The sequence below is a fragment of the Salmo salar genome, chromosome 02 (genome assembly GCF_965601325.2).
Source record: "Salmo salar chromosome 02, fSalSal1, whole genome shotgun sequence".
Lineage (NCBI taxonomy): Eukaryota > Metazoa > Chordata > Actinopteri > Salmoniformes > Salmonidae > Salmo > Salmo salar.
Genome location: NC_138292.1, coordinates 96,311,870 through 96,325,370, shown reverse-complemented (window position 1 = coordinate 96,325,370; position 13,501 = coordinate 96,311,870). Strand labels below are relative to the sequence as shown.

Sequence of the window (13,501 nt, the reverse complement as noted above, 5' to 3'; positions counted from 1 at the left end):
GTGGTTTGGGTTTATGTGACATTATATGCTAGCTTGAAAAATGGGTGTCTGATTATTTCTGGCTGGGTACTCTGCTGACATAATCTAATGTTTTGCTTTCGTTGTAAAGCCTTTTTGAAATCGGACAGTGTGGTTAGATTAACGAGAGTCTTGTCTTTAAACTGGTGTAAAATAGTCATATGTTTGAGAATTGAAGTAATAGCATTTCTAAGGTATTTGAATAACGCGCCACGGGATTCCACTGGCTGTTACGTACTGGCCCTAGAGAAGTTTTAAAGTCTATATTGAATTCAAAGGTTCTTGTAAGAGTGTTATATTTTTTAAGCAATATTCCACGGCATTTCCAAATGGAAAGGAGTCACAGGGCCTTACGTTGAAGCCCTTTGCTGCCGCCTCCATTTAAAACGTCGGAGGGGTTAATGGTGTAAAAGGGGAGGTTACGGACCGATCAACATCACTGTCTTCAGAGTCGAGGATAAAAGCGACAGAACAGAGGAGGCGAACCGGACCGGGAACCGTCACCAAAGAGCTCACGACCATCCGTATTACAACCGAGTTCTGACCCAATACGCCGCTGACGGAGCTGACGCAGCGAGACGCAGTGAAGACGCAGCGAGACGCAGTGAAGACGCAGCGAGACGCAGTGAAGACGCAGCGAGACGCAGCGAGACGCAGTGAAGACGCAGTGAGATCAGTGAGACGCAGCGAGACGCAGCGAAGACGCAGTGAAGACCATAAGTCGCTGTATGAACCTGAGAGCTCAGAATCACAATCATCACAGTACGAGCCAAGATATACTATCGATCACTTTGGAGGGAAGCAGGCTGGTGTTCTGGATATGGAGAAGGAGCAGGCTGGGGATTGATTGTTTGCTGTGCAGGACGCTGTGTGTTTACTAACTGAATGATTGATTGTTTGCGGTGCTGGATACTGTGTGTTTACTGACTGTCTGAGTGACGGGACATTTTTATGGTATCTGTAACATATTTTGGTGTGTATTTAATATGCATCTTTAACTTCTTAAAGTGGCAATCAGCAGTAGAAACAATACAGTTTCTCCTTGCTCCTCTTTCGGTAAAAAAGCTGAGAGATTTTGGGGCTGGAGGAGAAATGTAACCACATTTAAATTCATAGACAGAGCTATAGAGACAAATCCTGACAATCCACGATATATCAACATTGTAATCCTGTTTCTATGATCTGTTTCCACTACCATGAATGAATGGTATATATTATTAAAATTCTACTTTGACTCTGCCAACCAGCTGCCCAGTGGTTCCTTGTGGCTCAGTTGGTAGAGCATGGTGTTTGCAACGCCAGGGTTGTGGGTTCGATTCCCACGCGGGACCAGTACGAAAAAAAAGATAATAATAATAATTGTTTAAAAAAAATGTTTCTGTTCACTATTGTGAGTCGCTCTGGATAAGAGCGTCTGCTAAATGACTCAAATGTAAAAATGTTACCATTCCTTTCCAATAGATGGCAGCCAAGGTTATAGTTGAAGTCACTAGTCTTGCGACAGGGGGACACGGGATTAGTGCGCTTTCAAAGTAGTTTAGTCTTCAAAGCCAAGTTTATCTGGTTACGCTTGAACCTGTTTTTAGAGAGGACAAGCTAACAAATACTTCTTTTTTTTTACATAAGGCGCAGGTATTAGGTATATGTCTTGTAATTTTTTTTACAGCAGGCTAGATTTACTAAATGAAGTGTTTTTTATTCAAACTCAAACCCAATGTGAAATGCATTTTGATTCTGGGTATGAGCGCTTTATGGAAGAGACGACACGCCGTACGTCTCCTTCTCCGGATAAACTGCCAGCCTGTATGCTCTGCAGACAACATCATAAGAAAAATGAGTCTGGTACCGAAACTAAATCCCACTGTATTTATAATGAACACGTCCCGTTTTAGTTGGTTAGAATGAGATTATATCAGTCACGACGCTGTGGTCGTCGAATCAAAAAGGTTGACTGTGTTACCATCACGATAAAAAAAAAACAGCACTGGTGACAATGTTATTATTGCGGGTGTAGTGAAATACTTGTGGGAAAAAACTACTTTCTATTTCTAAATTTAAAAATATGTAACCATTTGGAACCAGAGGCCGATGCCACCAACATAGACATAGAAACAAATCTACCGCTTCTTAAGACTTGCTTAACAATGAGAATGACAAATCTATTAACACATATTTCTATGTGAATTTTAGTTGTTTCGACCAAAAAGTGACATTTCATCTTTTATTTTTATTTTTTGAACTGCGTTTACCCCCCCCCCCCCCCCCCCCCACTCCAGTCTGTGACGTATAATGTAGTGGACGGGGTGTTTCGTCATCAACAACAGTCAGTCAGAGACCTCGGGGAGTTTTCTAGCCAACAAAAACCGAAACATTATAGGTGTTGAGACGCTTTCAGTGTATATAATTCACTGTGTTTTAAAACACATTTCTGTCGTATAGATAGTTAACCCTCCATCGTTTAATTTCATATGTACGTTACTAAATCAGCAAGCTGAATAGCTAAAATAGCTTAGCAACTGGGCTAGTCTCACATGTTAACTAGCTGTTTTATTTATTTCACCAGCTAGTTAGCTAGTTAGCTAACCTACCCCGACCATGAGTTCACAAAACTACTCTCCTCCTGTTAAAGAAGAAGAGGTCTGCTGGACGGAGAAAGAAACTCTTGTGAAAGAGGAGGAGGAAGAGAAGGCTGTTACAATACAAAAACAAGTAGAGGGTGAAGCTGTTACCGTGAAAGAAGAAGAAGAGAAAGACGTTTCAGTGAAAGAAGAGGAAGAGGAGGATGTTACAGTAAAAGAAGAGGAGATGGAAGTGACAGTGACAGAAGAGGAAGACGCGTTCAGAGTGACTGAGGACGAAGAGAATGTGGATGCACCATCGAGAGCATCCTGTCGGGCTGTGTCACCGCCTGGTACGGCAACTGCACCGCCCGCAACCGCAAGGCTCTCCAGAGGGTGGTGCGATCTGCCCAACGTATCACCGGGGGAAAACTACCTGCCCTCCAGGACACCTACACCACCCAATGCAACAGGAAGGACCAAAATATCACCAAGGACAACAGCCACCCGAGACGCTGCCTGTTCAGCCCGCTACCATCCAGAAGGCGAGGTCAGTACAGGTGTATCAAAGCTGGGCCCGAGAGACTGAAAAACAGCTTCTATCTCAAGGCCATCAGACTGTTCAACAGCACAGAGAGGCTGCAGCCTGCATATAGACTTGACATCATTGGCCACTTTAATAAATGGAACACTAGTCACTTTAATAATGTTTACATATCATTTCTCATCTCATATGTATAAACTGTATCTCAGTCTATGCCGCTCTGACGTTGTTTATCCATATATTTATATATTTTTTTAATTCCATTCCTTCTACTTTAGATTTGTGTGTGTATTTGTTGTGAAGTTGTTAGATATTACTGGACTGTCGGAGCTAGAAACACAAGCGTTTCGCTACGCCCGCAGTAACATCTGCTGCCAAACACGTGTACGTGACAAATAACATTTGATTTTATTTGTAGGATGCAGTTTTTGGACTGAAGGAGGAAGGAGAGATAACTGACACATTGGTGGAGGAAGAAGAGGAAGAGGAGGAGACAGGAGATCTGATTAACACCAGTAAGTACTGTTTTAAAACAGGAAGGAGGAGGAAGAAGAGTGTTTTAGTGAGGAAGAGTAGTGAGTTCTGGAATAGATTTGACTCCAGGATGACAACAGAGGAAGAGTGTTTTAGTGAGGAGGAGGAGGAGGAGGAGACCTGGAATAGATTTGACAACAGAGGAAGTGTTTTTGTGAGGAGGAGGAGGAGACCTGGAATAGATTTGACAACAGAGGAAGAGTGTTTTAGTGAGGAGGAGGAGGAGGAGAGGAGAGGAACTAGAATAGATTTGACTCCAGGATGACAACAGAGGAAGAGTGTTTTAGTGAGGAGGAGGAGGAGAGGAACTAGAATAGATTTGACTCCAGGATGACAACAGAGGAAGAGTGTTTTAGTGGGGAGGAGGAGGAGGAGGAAGAGACCTGGAATAGATTTGACAACAGAGGAAGAGTGTTTTAGTGAGGAGGAGGAGACCTGGAATAGATTTGACAACAGAGGAAGAGTGTTTTAGTGGGGAGGAGGAGGAAGAGTGGGAGGCGGTGTTAAAGAGATTCTAGAGTGAGAAGGTGTTGTTTCCAAGCAACAACCAATCAACCCTGGATCGTTCTACTTTATTGGATCACTGATTGTGTTGTGTGTTTTTTATTTTTTGTAACTTTTTTTTTGCTGTTTTTTGTTGTTGTTGTTGTTCGTACTAGAGAAGTTTCCGGTGCGTTCTGCAGTACGTTCCTGTCCGCTTTGCCCCAAGGTGGTGGTCGGCTTCAGTCAGCACCTGAGGAACACGCACAACGTAAGGAACACGGAGGAGAGGATCCTCCTTTGTAATTGGCAGTCTGGCCGCGTCAATATCAGAAAGGAAACTTGTCCAGTGACGGGATGTTCCACACGCGTCAGTAGACTGGATCGACACATGGAGTCCCACACGGAGCTCAACAGATCGCAGAGGAGACGAGCTTTAGAGGAACTTAGGAGACGGCTGACCATGGAGCGGCTGGCCACGTTGAGGGCGTCCAACCCTGTCGTACCGCTGACCACCCGTTTGGATATCGCGGACGGTGTTGCGAAACAAGAAGAGGAGGACGACTCTTTAGATTCGCTGCTGACTCCTTTGGAAGGGGAGGAGGAGGAGGAGGAGGAGGACGTGAGCTGCGAAGCTTATTCCTGCCACTGCCAAGCGCCGATCCTGAGGCTGCGGAAAGCTTTGCAAGAGCGGGATGAAGCCCTGACCAAGATAAGTGAGACCATCCGATCCGTTAGAGAGGACAACCTAAAGCTGATCTCTGAACTGAATAGAGCGAGGAAGAGGTACCAGCTACTGAAAAGGCAGAAGACGAGTGTCGGGGCGAGGACGGCAAATGCGAGGTCCAGGTTTCAGACCGAGCCGTCTCCTCTTGCGTCAGACACAGAACAAGAGGAGCTGCAGGAGGACAAAGACGTGGGTTCAGGGGCTCAGACAGAGGAGGACACGGCGCCTGGATCGAGCAGCCAAATTCCCTTCTCAGGCTCTGCTCTGAGTAAGTACTGTCTTTAAATAGTGTTGTTATTTTTGAAAAGTATTTGGAAAAGCCTAAAAGGTCGACTTTTTATTTTTGTTTGTTTTTGTTGTGTTCACGTTGTTAGAAATGTGTTTGGGGTCCAGATAATCACAGTTACAGCGTCTTCGGACAGTATTCACACCCCTTGACTGATTCCACATTTTTTGTTTTTGTTACATCTTGAATTTAAAATGGATGAAATCGATTTCTCTCCCCCGCATCTACAGACCCCATTATGACAACATGAAAACATGTTTGTAGTAGTAATGTTTGCAAATTTATTGAAAATTAAATACAGAAATATTTCATTTACGTAAGTATTCACACCCCTGAGTAAATACATATTAAAATCACCTTTTGGCAGCGATTACAGCTGTGAGTCTTTCTGGGTAAGTCTCTAAGAGCGATTACAGCTGTGAGTCTTTCTGGGTAAGTCTCTAAGAGCGATTACAGCCGTGAGTCTTTCTGGGTAAGTCTCTAAGAGCGATTACAGCTGTGAGTCTTTCTGGGTAAGTCTCTAAGAGTTTTTCACACTTAGATTGTACAACATTTTACCCATTATTCTTTTTCAAAATTCGTCAAGTTTTGTCAAATTTTTTGTTGATCATTGCTAGACAACCATTTTCAGGTCTTGCCGTAGATTTAAGTCAAAACTGTAACTCGGCCCACTCAGGAACATTCACTGTCTTCTTGGTAAGCAACTCCAGTGTAGATTTGGCCTTGTGTTTTAGGTTATTGTCCTGCTGAAAGGTGAATTCATCTCCCAGTGTATATTTGGCCTTGTGTTTTAGGTTATTGTCCTGCTGAAAGGTGAATTCATCTCCCAGTGTCTGGTAGAAAGCCGACTGAACCAGGTTTTCCTCGAGGATTCTTGTCTGTGCTTAGCTCCGTTCTGTTTTATTTATTTTTTTATCCTGAAAAACTCTCCAGTCCTTAACAATGACAAGTATACCCATAACATGACGCAGACACAACTATGCTTGAAAATATGGAGAGTGGTACTCACATTTTGTTTTTTACCCATCTACCAATAGGTGCCTTTCTTTGCGACGCATTGGGAAAAACCTCCTTGGTCTTTGTGGTTGAATCTGTGTTTGAAATTCACTGCTCGACTTGAGGTGAGGTAGTCATTCAAAAATAATTTTAAAACACAGTGAGTCCATGCAACTTATCTTCTACCTGGTAAAATAAGGGTAAAATAAACTTGTTAAGCGACGTTTTTACTCCTAGGCTGAACATAAGGGTTTGAAAACTTATTGACTCATCACATTTCAGCTTTTCATTTTTAATTAATTTGTATTAAAAAAAAGTGAAAAACTTAATTCCACTTTGACATTATTGGGGTATTGTATGAAGACCAGTGACAAAGAAAATATAAAGTTTTAATTAATGTTAAATTCAAGCTGTGACACGACAATAAGTGGAAAAAGTCAAGCTCTGTGAATACTTTCTGAAGGTCCTGTAAACTTTAGGGTCCTCCGCTGTGTCTGGCCTGCTTCACTCTTCCCCAGAACCCCAACTGTTCTCTTCTGTGTCTGGCCTGCTTCACTCTTCCCCAGACCCCCACCCATCCTCCTCTGTGTCTGGCCTGCTTCACTCTTCCCCAGACCCCCACCCATCCTCCGCTGTGTCTGGCCTGCTTCACTCTTCCCCAGAACCCCACCTGTTCTCTTCTGTGTCTGGCCTGCTTCACTCTTCCCCAGACCCCCACCCATCCTCCTCTGTGTCTGGCCTGCTTCACTCTTCACTCTTCCCCAGACCCCCACCCATCCTCCGCTGTGTCTGGCCTGCTTCACTCTTCCCCAGAACCCCACCTGTTCTCTTCTGTGTCTGGCCTGCTTCACTCTTCCCCAGACCCCCACCCATCCTCCTCTGTGTCTGGCCTGCTTCACTCTTCCCCAGACCCCCACCCATCCTCCGCTGTGTCCAGCCTGCCTCACTCTTCCCCAGACCCCCACCCGTCCTCCGCTGCGTCTGGCCTGCTTCACTCTTCCCCAGACCCCCTCCCATCCTCCTCTGTGTCTAGCCTGCTTCACTCTTCCCCAGACCCCCACCCGTCCTCTGTGTCCAGCCTGCTTCACTCTTCCCCAGACCCCCTCACATCCTCCGCTGTGTCCAGCCTGCTTCACTCTTCCCCAGACCCCCTCACATCCTCCTCTGCGTCTAGCCTGTTGGAGCTCAGACCATAACAATTTCACCGTACCTACAGTTCTGTCTGTCCTGACTGTGCAGGTGGACTATTAAAATCTAAATTTCATTCATCTGATGGAAATAGAACCAAATGCTCCTCTGTCTTCAAATTAGGAAAAAAACAGCCTGTCTGATTTATGTTGCCTTGTGAGATCTGTTTTAATAAAGTCCTAAATGTTATGTTTCTTTGATTAGGTGTGTATATAGAGGGGTTCAGGAAGACCTGTGAAGGTCCCAGTCCAAAATGTTATGTTTCTTTGATTAGGTGTGTTTATAGAGGGGTTCAGGAAGACATGTGAAGGCCCCAATCCAAAATGTTATCTTTCTTTGATTAGGTGTGTTTATAGAGGCGTTCAGGAAGATCTGTGAAGGCCCCAATCCAAAATGTTATGTTTCTTTGGTTAGGTGTGTTTATAGAGGGGTTCAGGAAGACCTATGAAGGTCCCAGTCCAAAATGTTATGTTTCTTTGGTTAGGTGTGTTTATGGAGGGGTTCAGGAAGACCTGTGAAGGCCCCAATCCAAACAATAAACTGAAGCAAGATTGTGCCGCAAAGCTCAAGATGGTGCAGCAATTTTTGACGTACATGGCGAAGGATGAGTTTTATCCATCCGCTCTCACTTTCCTGACGAACCACGACAACATGAGGAGGTGAGCAGAGGATCTGTTAGTCTCTTTAGTCTCATCGGCGTTCATTAACAATACACTCATTGAGTAGGTTACAGTGTGTGTGTGTTTTTAGATGGTTTCAGACTCTACAGAAGAACAAGGCCGTCGCCACGGTCAACCACTACGCCTCGACGATCGGTGCGTTTCTCCAATACTCCGAGGAGACGCCTCCGCCTGGTTGCCGGCTGACCAAAAACCATTGGAAGGAGATCAACCGGGCAATGAGGGAGATTAACGAGTCCGTGAAACGACCCGTTTCCAGGAAGGAAGGAAAGGTGGTGTCTATAAAGAGCCTGCTGGAATGCCAGTCTCTTTTTTTTTCTCAATCTGTGATACCATCTGTTATTCCACTCTTCTAGCCGTCATAGATGTTTACAGGACAATATGCTGTCTGTTATTATTATAGATGTTTACGGAACATTATGCTGTCTGTTATTATTATAGATGTTTACAGGACATTATGGAAGATGTCTGTTATTATTATAGATGTTTACGGAACATTATGGAAGCTGTCTGTTATTATTATAGATGTTTACAGGACATTATGGAAGCTGTCTGTTATTATTATAGATGTTTACAGGACATTATGGAAGCTGTGTTATTATTATAATGTTTACAGGACATTATGGAAGCTGTCTGTTATTATTATAGATGTTTACAGGACATTATGGAAGCTGTCTGTTATTATTATAGATGTTTACAGGACATTATGGAAGCTGTCTGTTATTATTATAGATGTTTACAGGACATTATGGAAGCTGTCTGTTATTATTATAGATGTTTACAGGACATTATGGAAGCTGTCTGTTATTATTATAGATGTTTACAGGACATTATGGAAGCTGTCTGTTATTATTATAGATGTTTACAGGACATTATGGAAGCTGTCTGTTATTATTATAGATGTTTACAGGACATTATGGAAGATGTCTGTTATTATTATAGATGTTTACGGAACATTATGGAAGCTGTCTGTTATTATTATAGATGTTTACAGGACATTATGGAAGCTGTCTGTTATTATTATAGATGTTTACAGGACATTATGGAAGCTGTGTTATTATTATAATGTTTACAGGACATTATGGAAGCTGTCTGTTATTATTATAGATGTTTACAGGACATTATGGAAGCTGTCTGTTATTATTATAGATGTTTACAGGACATTATGGAAGCTGTCTGTTATTATTATAGATGTTTACAGGACATTATGGAAGCTGTCTGTTATTATTATAGATGTTTACAGGACATTATGGAAGCTGTCTGTTATTATTATAGATGTTTACAGGACATTATGGAAGCTGTCTGTTATTATTATAGATGTTTACGGAACATTATGGAAGCTGTCTGTTATTATTATAGATGTTTACAGGACATTATGGAAGCTGTCTGTTATTATTATAGATGTTTACAGGACATTATGGAAGCTGTCTGTTATTATTATAGATGTTTACAGGACATTATGGAAGCTGTCTGTTATTATTATAGATGTTTACAGGACATTATGGAAGCTGTCTGTTATTATTATAGATGTTTACAGGACATTATGGAAGCTGTCTGTTATTATTATAGATGTTTACAGGACATTATGGAAGCTGTCTGTTATTATTATAGATGTTTAAAGGACATTATGGAAGCTGTCTGTTATTATTATAGATGTTTACAGGACATTATGGAAGCTATCCTGTTTTTATTCTCATTATCCAACAGAAATCTCGGAAGAAACGAGGACACAGAGGAACCAGAACCGGTTTTACGGATTCCTGTGTGCCTATTTTACCTCCATGTACGGCCACAGCCCGGGCCTGTATAGAAACATGACGGTGAAGGAGGTGGAGGAGGCCCAGTGGGGCCTGTCTGGGACCTGTCTGATCAACGTAAGTCTATAACTGTACACCTGAACGTGGCCCAGTGGGGCCTGTCTGGGACCTGTCTGATCAACGTCAGTCTATAACTGTACACCTGAATGTGGCCCAGTGGGGCCTGTCTGGGACCTGTCTGATCAACGTAAGTCTATAACTGTACACCTGAACGTGGCCCAGTGGGGCCTGTCTGGGACCTGTCTGATCAACGTCAGTCTATAACTGTACACCTGAACGTGGCCCAGTGGGGCCTGTCTGGGACCTGTCTGATCAACGTAAGTCTATAACTGTACACCTGAACGTGGCCCAGTGGGGCCTGTCTGGGACCTGTCTGATCAACGTAAGTCTATAACTGTACACCTGAACGTGGCCCAGTGGGGCCTGTCTGATCAACGTCAGTCTATAACTGTACACCTGAATGTGGCCCAGTGGGGCCTGTCTGGGACCTGTCTGATCAACGTAAGTCTATAACTGTACACCTGAACGTGGCCCAGTGGGGCCTGTCTGGGACCGGTCTGATCAACGTAAGTCTATAACTGTACACCTGAACGTGGCCCAGTGGGGCCTGTCTGGGACCTGTCTGATCAACGTAAGTCTATAACTGTACACCTGAACGTGGCCCAGTGGGACCTGTCTGATCAACGTAAGTCTATAACTGTACACCTGAACGTGACCCAGTGGGGCCTGTCTGGGACCTGTCTGATCAACGTAAGTCTATAACTGTACACCTGAACGTGGCCCAGTGGGGCCTGTCTGGGACCTGTCTGATCAACGTCAGTCTATAACTGTACACCTGAACGTGATTGGTTGGTTTTTGGAAACGACTGCAGGCACCGCAGCGTTAATGCCTGTTTGTTTGTTTGTTTTTCATTTCCTAACAGGTGGGAAACACACAACAAATGAAAACCACGATCCAGATGTCGCTGACCAAAGAAGAGTACACTTGGTTTTCAGACTTCCTGAAATTCAAGCACTTCCTCCCAGGGGGAAAGAAAGCCCGGCACTTTTTTTTTCAATTCCACCAACACTGAGATCAGGAATCTACCGGTCTACCTGAAAGAGGCGTGGAAGGAGATGGGCCTGCCTGAAAGCCCTAACTTCACCGAGCTGCGGACTTCCATCGTCAGTCATGTCAGTCAGATAGTGGGGGCGATGTAAATAAAAAGATTCTATTCCACGGCTGTCTGAAAACCATCGATGGCTAAAATACCATCTTTTATCTGTCTTGTTTGTGTCTTAACAGGTCAAAAACGTTCTCCCGAATGCCGACAGGGAAATGCTGGCTGACTTCATGTGCCACGACAGCCAGATGAAAGACAAACGTTACGCGATGAATCCTTCCAAAGCCGGTGAAACCAGCGCCTTCCTTGAGACGGCGTCGAAGGGAGAAGATACCGCACCACGGGCACCGCAGAGAACCAACCCTCCACCTCCAGAAAGAGGAAGACGAGAGAGGGCGAATCCGTCTCCGAATGGAGCACCACTCCTGAAGAGATCGAGGTGCAGGACGGGGAGGACCAGGAACGAAGCACCAACCCTGAAGAGATCGAGGTGCAGGACGGGGAGGACCAGGAACGAAGCACCAACCCTGAAGAGATCGAGGTGCAGGACGGGGAGGACCAGGAACGGAACGGACGGCCAGACAAACCTCTAGTAGAATAACATATCCAGAGACGACGCGTTTAGATTGCAAAGATGCACTTGTACGCCATTTAACAGTCGAGAACAAACCGATTTATACTCGGGCGTGTTGGTCTCCTCAAACTGAGGAACGCATCGCCGCTCGCCTCCCACTTTGTCGCGCTGCGTATGATGTATGACGCTGCAGGGTATGAAGCAGCTGAGGTCCGTTTAAAGCTTTAAACTCAAAACAGACTCCAGGAGAAAGAAGGACGAGGAAGTGCACGAGGAAAGACGGATGGGGGGTGGGGTTTGACCTCTGACAGTCAGATGGAAGGAGGGGAGCTGTCTTCTGAAGAATGTTCGACTTTCTCACATGTATACACACCACACGCTGACACACACACACACACACACACACAGGTTGTTGATTCAGACTCCTGATGGAGACATTATAACAAACAATTATAGCTCTGACACACATTATAAAAAGTCATTTAATGTCTATTTCAGTTCTCGTTTAGATTATTCAATAAAGTTTTGTTACTAGTTCTCCACTGTGTTGTTTTCATTTCAGACCGTGAGGTTGAATTTAAAACTGGAATGAGTGAAGTAACATAGGACCATATCTCAGGGAATGTCAAAACAGGAAGGGAGATTTAAAACAGGAAGGGAGAGTTTAAAACAGGAAGTGAGATTTAAAACAGGAAGGGAGATTTAAAAACAGGGTTGCGTGAAGTAACACCCTTTGCTTTGATGACAGCTTTGCACACTCTTGGCATTCTCTCAACCAGCTTCATGTGGTAGTCACCTGGAATGCATTTCAATGAACAGGTGTGCCCTTGTTAAAAGTTAATTTGTGGAATTTATTTCCTTCTTAATGAGTTTGAGCCCAATCAGTTGTGTTGTGAGAAGGTGAGGGTGGTATACAGAAGATAGCCCTATTTGATTCCATATGTGTTATTTCACAGTCTTGATCTCTTCACTGTAATTTTAAAATGTAGAAAATAGTAAAAATAAAGAAAAACCCTTGAACGAGTAGGCGTGTCCAAACTTTTGATTGGTACTGTATTAGTAATCAAGTTTAATTATTGCCTTGCAGTGTACACAGACGGTTCCGAGGATCCCATGGAAAGAGTTTACAGAAGCAGGTGTATTTATGAGTTACACAGACGGTTCCAAGGATCCCATGGAAAGAGTTTACAGAAGCAGGTGTATTTATGAGTTACACAGACGGTTCCAAGGATCCCATGGAAAGAGTTTACAGAAGCAGGTGTATTTATGAGTTACACAGACGGTTCCGAGGATCCCATGGAAAGAGTTTACAGAAGCAGGTGTATTTATGAGTTACACGGACGGTTCCAAGGATCCCATGGAAAGAGTTTACAGAAGCAGGTGTATTTATTCCTGAGTTCCATGTTAATCTGTAAAAGAGACTAAAACTTGATTTATCTGAATATTCAACATGAAATGGTTGAGATAATTGTTGAATTACAATGGATAGAGGAGGTGCAACCAGGAAGACTAGAAATATGATGATGGGACTGCATCAGTTTAGTAGTGGATAGAGGAGGTGCAACCAAGAAGACTAGTGATATGATGTTGGGACTGCATCAGTTTAGTAGTGGATAGAGGAGGTGAAACCAAGAAGACTAGTGATATGATGTTGGGACTGCATCAGTTTAGTAGTGGATAGAGGAGGTGCAACCAAGAAGACTAGTGATATGTTGGGGACTGCATCAGTTTTGTGTGCTTTAATAAGATCTGGAGAGTCAGAAACGTGAGGATTTATGGGGTAGAAATAATGACGCTGTTGATTGGCGTACAGAGAGATGGTATCGATGTTACATTTTGTTGGATTTCCTGGCTCATACAGGAGTTTAATGGACATTATATCGTACATATAATTAGCAACAAGAGCAGTGGATATTAATATTAAAGGATATACAGGTGGAGTTGTGTAGAAGGGGAAATTAAAACATTGATTCTGAAGAAATGGGTCAGATTGTTG

The 13,501-nt window shown here is 43.6% G+C and overlaps 1 protein-coding gene across 3 annotated transcripts; it reads left to right on the top strand.

Annotated features, from left to right (window-relative positions):
* Positions 1 to 2,331: 2,331 nt before the first annotated feature.
* LOC106595882 (uncharacterized) lies at positions 2,332 to 12,042 on the top strand. 3 transcript variants are annotated; one of them, XM_014187229.3, is made up of 8 exons: positions 2,332 to 3,126; positions 3,539 to 3,635; positions 4,314 to 5,129; positions 7,816 to 7,990; positions 8,082 to 8,283; positions 9,719 to 9,885; positions 10,752 to 11,001; positions 11,114 to 12,042. In XM_014187229.3, exons 1-6 carry the CDS (start codon positions 2,614 to 2,616, stop codon positions 9,827 to 9,829), a joined length of 1,914 nt encoding a protein of 637 aa, XP_014042704.3. In that variant the 5' UTR covers positions 2,332 to 2,613; the 3' UTR covers positions 9,830 to 9,885; positions 10,752 to 11,001; positions 11,114 to 12,042. The 3 variants fall into 3 exon arrangements, with proteins under 3 accessions (XP_014042704.3, XP_045568252.2, XP_082824479.1); XM_045712296.2 differs by lacking the exons at positions 10,752 to 11,001; positions 11,114 to 12,042 and having other exon boundaries at positions 8,065 to 8,283; positions 9,719 to 9,849; XM_082968353.1 differs by lacking the exons at positions 9,719 to 9,885; positions 10,752 to 11,001; positions 11,114 to 12,042 and having other exon boundaries at positions 8,065 to 8,363.
* Positions 12,043 to 13,501: the final 1,459 nt, after the last annotated feature.